Source organism: Drosophila sechellia, unplaced genomic scaffold (assembly GCF_004382195.2).
Source record: "Drosophila sechellia strain sech25 unplaced genomic scaffold, ASM438219v1 U_298, whole genome shotgun sequence".
Taxonomy (NCBI): Eukaryota; Metazoa; Arthropoda; class Insecta; order Diptera; family Drosophilidae; genus Drosophila; species Drosophila sechellia.
Genome location: NW_022611243.1, coordinates 176,004 through 182,927, shown reverse-complemented (window position 1 = coordinate 182,927; position 6,924 = coordinate 176,004). Strand labels below are relative to the sequence as shown.

The 6,924-nt window shown below is 37.1% G+C and overlaps 1 protein-coding gene across 1 annotated transcript; it reads right to left on the bottom strand.

Moving 5' to 3' along the window:
* Nucleotides 1–601: 601 nt before the first annotated feature.
* Nucleotides 602–3,063, bottom strand: LOC116803147. The gene is made up of 2 exons (XM_032727075.1): nt 1,661–3,063; nt 602–1,605 (listed from the first exon to the last, which is right to left on the bottom strand). Exons 1-2 carry the CDS (start codon nt 2,870–2,872, stop codon nt 1,594–1,596), a joined length of 1,224 nt encoding a protein of 407 aa, XP_032582966.1. The 5' UTR covers nt 2,873–3,063; the 3' UTR covers nt 602–1,593.
* Nucleotides 3,064–6,924: the final 3,861 nt, after the last annotated feature.

Below are 6,924 nucleotides of genomic sequence, written 5' to 3'. Positions count from 1 at the left end.
CGAGGACGGTCAAAATCTTAGGGGGGGGGTAGTTAACAACTAAGTTGCCACATATAAACAATGCTGACGCGCCCCAACGGAGTTCAGCGCTCTGCGCTGCGAACGGTCAGCAACAGCAATTGGACACCCCTTATCCGGGGTACCAAGCTGTGTTGCATAAATGCTGAGTCGGCTTGCCGACCATGGGTTTATGGCGTGATGCATTGAAGCTAGGGTAGATCCACATTTTTCATATTCTTTTGTATTTAGTTCTAAGCTTGCACTTTAAGAATAAAGACCAGCTACTCCGGCACTTGGCCGTAAAACACCACTTGTTTTAATTAAACATTCTCGTTGAGCCAAAAGGCCATCGAAAGACCACGGGGGCAAAGTCACGCCCTCCATCCTAATCTTCCTAAGACGTCTTCGCCCAGCCAAAGGAGACGACACGCATAACACCTATACAACGGAGTCACCTATAAGAGAGGACCACCGGACGATAGGATTTATTAATTTATACAATAACTTTATCCTGCCTAATCATATCCTCGAAAATTCTATTAATAAATCTCTGGAAGACCGCCGGTGCATTTTTCAGCCCCATTGGCATCCTTAAAAATTCAAACTGTCCTAAAGGCGTCATAAAAGATGTATATTTCATTGATTCCTTATTAACAAAAACATGAAAGTAGCCATGTTTAAGATCTAACTTCGAGAATATCGTTTTATTTACTAATCTATCCAACAGATCATCAATCAACGGTAAAGGATAATTATCTTTGACCATTGATTTGTTAAGTTTTCTGTAATCAACACATAATCTTAGGTCTCCTGTTTTCTTTTTCACTAACACTATCGGAGATGCATACTCTGAATCACTCGGTTTAATAATTCCGTTTTTTAGATACTCATCTAAGATAATCTGCAGCTTTTCTTTTTCAGTATATGCTAATCTTCTAGGAGAACAACTAAACGGTTTCGGGTCATTTAATCTTAATTGTATTTCACACCGAATCTCCGGTTCATTCGGTCTTTCTTTATTAACATAACAATTTTCTACCAACTCAATAAATTGACATTTCATATTATGATCCACCTGATCACCTATTTTGTAATCAATTGAGTCATCTATTACATTAATTTCAAGCAATTCCCTCTCCTCTGTGCTTATTTCAGCATTGACAGCTTTCTCTAATTTATTTTTAGCCTTGTCACTAATCATTTGACTTTTACTACTACCTTGACTAACACTATCGCTAACTGTTTTACTATTGTTGTACATATTTGTTTCTTCTAACATTTTATCGCTTTTCTTGTTACATCGACTTTCAATTTTATCCACTGTAATCATTTTCAAGGTGTCCAGATTCAAGCATAAGTTGCATGCTTTCATAAAGTCTCTTCCCAATACTACATCATGACTCATAGACTCGTTTGCCACTATTATTAAATTAAAATGTATTTTATTCATATTTTTCATAATGTAACACAATATTTTTCCATATGTTTTCAAGTAACTTTTGTTTAATCCGTAAAATGAACTTAAAACTGGTACTCCAATAACATCTTTAGGTACTTTACTAATTTTTATGAACGAAATGGGGCTTCCCGTGTCTATGAGGCATGCTGTAATAAATTTTGATTTAGAATTGTTCATAAAATTAATTTCAAAATATCTTACGTAATTGTTTTCATCCACATTCTTGTTTTTCAGGCACTTTGCTGCAAAGTGCCCCATCTGACCACAGGCATAGCATGACCCTTTTTCGCGCTTTGGCTTCCTGCACTCTTTGGCCCAGTGTCCCTTCGAATTGCAATTGAAACAACGCAAGAGTGTGCTGCCATTATTGTTCACCGATGCCACCTTCTTGTCTGTTTCATCCATTTTCGGTAGTTTCACTTCCGCAAATGCCCGCTTTAAGTGCTGCATATCTTCAAAGCATTGGATACGGGCTTGGTTACGTAGCATTTGATTCGGAATACCTTCAATGAGGAGCGCCACCAATTCTTCATCATCCATTTTTATTCCATGTGCAAGCATCACCTTATCGTCTACATAAGCAACAAAGCTTTCGCCAGCTGTCCATTTTCGTTCCTCAAATTTTCGCCTTGTTTCTAACTTTGACTTCCTCTCACCAAACATTGATATAAACTCTGCCGCCAACTGCTCTGTTGGTAGCAATACACGTTCTGGATCTGCATGCAACCACATGCATGCTTTTCCTTTTATCTTGCTGATGATCAACATCTTTATATATGGTTCATGTATTCCATAAACGCTGGCTATATTTTTCACTTGTAGGATCCATTTGCGTGCACATGTATCTCCCGAAAATTCATTCACTGCATCGGCTGCCATACGCAATAATAAATCCATATTTTGCCCAGCTTGTCCCACTGTATTTCGTTTATTCCCGTCAAATTCTTTGTTGCTTTTCTCACCGCTGCCATCTTCGTCGCCGTCTTCGTTGCCGCCAACTTCGTTTTCGTCGCTATTCCCGTCGCCGCTGTTTTTGTTGCGGGCGCCGTCTGCACTGTTGTTCTTGTAACTGCGTACCCCGCTTCTGTCGTCATGTTTGCCGTTACTTTTGTTGTTGCGTGCAGTGCTCTTCTCATCGCCGTCTTCGTTGCTACCTCCAGCTTCGACGTTACTTTCGTCCTCTTTATGCTCTCCGTCTTTTGCGTTATTTCTTTTTCCTTTTTGAACATTATTATTGCTGCTTCCGTAGAAATATTCTTCCTCGCTTTTTAATAATAATTTCAATTGATTTTGCTTTTCGTTTGTTAAATTATTCAAACGCAAAATCAATTCTCTTTTTGTTCCCGTGGTCGGTTCTTTTAATTCACTCAACCACCCTTTTAACTGCTCCGTCGATGCATTGCTTATATTCATTTTTTTTTTCTTTTTGGCTCGTGATCGGCCCACTTCTGATATTGTAGGGGTACTATAAACCCTCTTATTTAAATAAAACAGTAATGCTGGATTTAGCCTCTTAACTTTATTCTGTACTTTGCATTTCCACTTCAGCAATCGACTGACTCCCTCTCCGTTACTGATCTGCCTCTCTGCTTGTTGCTACAGAGATGTTGCGAAACAGAGAGAATGCCACCCGAAAGCGAACCATGACTTAATGTTTATACACTTAATGTTTATATACTATGTTGCTATACTGTACTTATGTATGCGTACCTCTAGCCTACTACACTTTCTAGATTGGATTTTATCTATAACGATAAAAGACCAATCCACATACTCGAATCAGAATTAAGCATCTTAAGACAGGGACGCATGACCATTACCGAATTCTACAACGAAGTAAATAAGAAAATGACGTTACTTATAAATAAAACTATAATGACTTATGGAAAGGACAGCCTTATAACCAAGGAAACAAATAAAACAATTAGGAGCAACGCTCTAAGAATTTTTATTTCTGGATTAAACGGTTCAATCTCAGAAACACTCTTCTCTCTTAACCCACCAGACTTGCCAAATGCTTTGGCAAAGTGTCAGGAATTAGAGTCTAACAACTTTAGAGCTCAATTTGCAAATAGGTATAATGGATTTAGGAGTGAAAACAAAAATCAAGGAAACAACCTTAGATTTGCTTCTAGACAGATTAATAATACACCAAATAGGGTAAATAATAATTGGCCGCAAAACGGGAACTTCGGAGCGAATAACAATTGGAATTTTAATAAAAATTCCAAAGTTCAACCACCACCACACCACAACTTCGGAGCGAATAACAATTGGAATTTTAATAATAATTCCAAAGTTCAACCACCACCAGAACCTATGGAAGTAGACGGCTCCATAAGAGTTCAAAATCGTCCGTTTAAAAATTATAATCATCCAAGGAATAATACCAACCAGTGGAATTATAATAATAACCGACACAATTTTAATAATAATTTCCAAAGAAATAATTATAATCAATACCCAGCGCAAAAACATAACACAAGCGCAGGTCATGTAAATCAGTCCGAAACACATCCCCCGATAAAACGGGAATCAACGGGAACAGTCAACCAGCCAGCTCAAAAAACAATGAGGGTAAATAATATCAGCGAGAACCATTTTTTAGATCAGCACCTTACAGAGGAATGCCCCATATAACAAGGGTAGATAGAAAAACTAAAAGACAATTCAAAATATTAATAGACACAGGAGCCACCGCGTGCTATATAAAAAAGGGTATTTATGAGAATAAAAGGGAATTATCAATACATAAGAGAGTATCTACAGTTCATGGATATTCAATCATAAAATATTATCATTTGATAAATATATTTGGGGAACAACATTTATTCTATGAAATTGAGGGTTTAGAATCTGATCTATTAATTGGATTCAATTTGTTAAGAAAGATTGGAGCTAAATTAGATATCGGGAAAGGAATCATGGAGTATAAGGGAAATAAAGAGAAACTCCAATATTTTGACGAGGATAAAAACGATTTGTGTTTAATTGAGGAAAAAAATATTCTTCCATTAAAAGAATAATAATTAAAAAATATTTAGATGAGCAAAAGATATATAAAACCGAAACGGTAATTGCTGAAGGCAGTTTATATAGCTTGGGATCAATGAATCCTGAGCACGCCAGCGTAGATTTATCCGCTAATAAACAATATATCAGTTTGGGATTTGAAAATCCTGAGTACGCCAGCGTAGATTTATCCGCTAATAAACAATCTATCGGTTTGGGATTAAAAAATCCTGAACAAGCCGACGATGTTAATTCCGTCAGTCTTAAATCAAATAGCTTGGAATCCACAAATACCGAGCACGCAGTCGTTGAGTTTTCCGACAAAGAAAAAATTCATAACCTAAATATAATTTCAAATCAAATAAAAGAATTTGAAAATAAAGTTATGAATAAAATTGAAAAGGAGCATTCTAAAATAAATACGCAAATTCCTTTTCGCACCGATATTCGAGGAGAAATAAATACAGTCAATGACAGAGCAATTTATAGCAAACAATATCCTTATGCCATGTCGGTCTCAGATTTCGTTAATAATGAAATCGATAGAATGCTAAAAGAACAAATTATAAGACCAAGTAGAAGCCCCTACAATTCACCAGTCTTAGTAGTGCCCAAAAAAGGTCAAAACGAAGATGGATCTCCAAAACATCGATTAGTTATTGACTATAAAAAATTAAATGAAAGTACAATACAGATACCCGATGCAAGATCCGTCTGTAATATTATCTAACTTAGGGAAGTCAAAATATTTCTCAACCATTGATCTGGAATCAGGATTCCACCAAATTTTAATGAAAAATTCAGATATTGAAAAAACAGCTTTCTCTATAAATAACGGAAAAGTTGAATTCTTACGTATGCCATTTGGGTTAACAAACGCCCCTAGAATATTTCAAAGAGCAATGGATGACATATTGAGAGAACAAGTCGGAAAAACTTGTCATGTTTATATGGATGATATAATAATCTTTTCTAATACAATTGAACAACATTATACTGATTTAATTCAAATAATTAATAGTTTACAACAAGCAAATATGAAAATTTCTCTAGAAAAATCTAAATTCTTTAAATTAGAAACAGCATTTCTAGGTTATATAGTATCTCACAATGTAATTAAAACAGATCCTGAGAAAATCTCCACAATTATGAAGTATCCGATTCCACAAAACATTAGAGTTTTCTAGGCCTCACCGGCTATTACCGTAAATTTGTCCAAAATTATGCAAAAATTGCCAAACCTTTAACCAAATACCTAGGATAATGGAAAAATTTCTAGGAGAATGTCCACAAAAATTACAATACAGTTAGACGACCCAGCTGTTAAAGCTTTTAAAGAACTTAAAGATAATTTAATAGCACAAGTGGAATTAGTTCAACCAGATTATACCAAAAAATTCACTTTAACGACAGACGCATCAGATGTAGCTATCGGAGCAGTTTTATCACAGGATAATAAACCAATTACTTTCATATCCAAAACTTTAAATAAAACCGAACAGCTTTATGCCACAAATAAAAAAGAATTGTTGGCAATAGTTTGGGCTCTTAAAAATCTCAGGAATTACTTATATGGTGTAATTGGTATAGAAATACAAACAGACCATCAATCTTTATCTTTCACAATCTCAGATAAAAACCCGAACGTAGAAATGAAAAGATGGTACTCCTTTATAGAAAGTTTCACCCCGAAAATAATATTGTAGTATGCACACATATCGGTTAACCACTGTATTCATAATATACAATCAAATTGTATCACTCTGTTGCAATGTGTACATAAACAGTTCAGCCCAAGCATATGTTGAGGGCAACGTACCTATTTTGCATGATCAGCAGTACTCACGCTGGCCAAGCGCTGACCGCTAATATGTGTGCCTATAGCACCCCTCCTCCAGCACCGTCGCTCGGCGACAATATATATATATATGTAGGAAACGCATATAAGCGTCTCTGCGCTGCAGGCTATGCCGGCAGCGCTGCTCCTCGACTTAGGCTATGAAACCATTGTATTTAGATCGCCAGATTATTTGACGAATTTACTTCGAATGGAGCGGGACCTTCCCTACTCCTACAAATCAATAAAAAGTGAATTCAAAACTGAAAACCAATCTTTCAACTGGGTGTTACAACAGTGGACACTGTTCGACATACCGAAAGTCATCCAAGCAGGATTAGCCTCTGGCAGGAGGCTAGTCGCCTCTGGGCAGCTACTTGTTCCGCGGTGTCATACCATACCGGAGCACCAAACAGCACTCAAGGTGCCATGAGTCGAGACTGGTCGAGACGGCAACGCCAACTTCCGCTCCGCACGCTTCTACGATGGACATCAGTGGCGCTCCTTTTTCCTCTAGTACCGCACGGGAATTTCCCTCGACGAGAACCAGCAAGTCATCCGAGTATGCACTCAGCTGGCAATAACACTGCTCTTCACGTGCCTCCACGCATCCTCC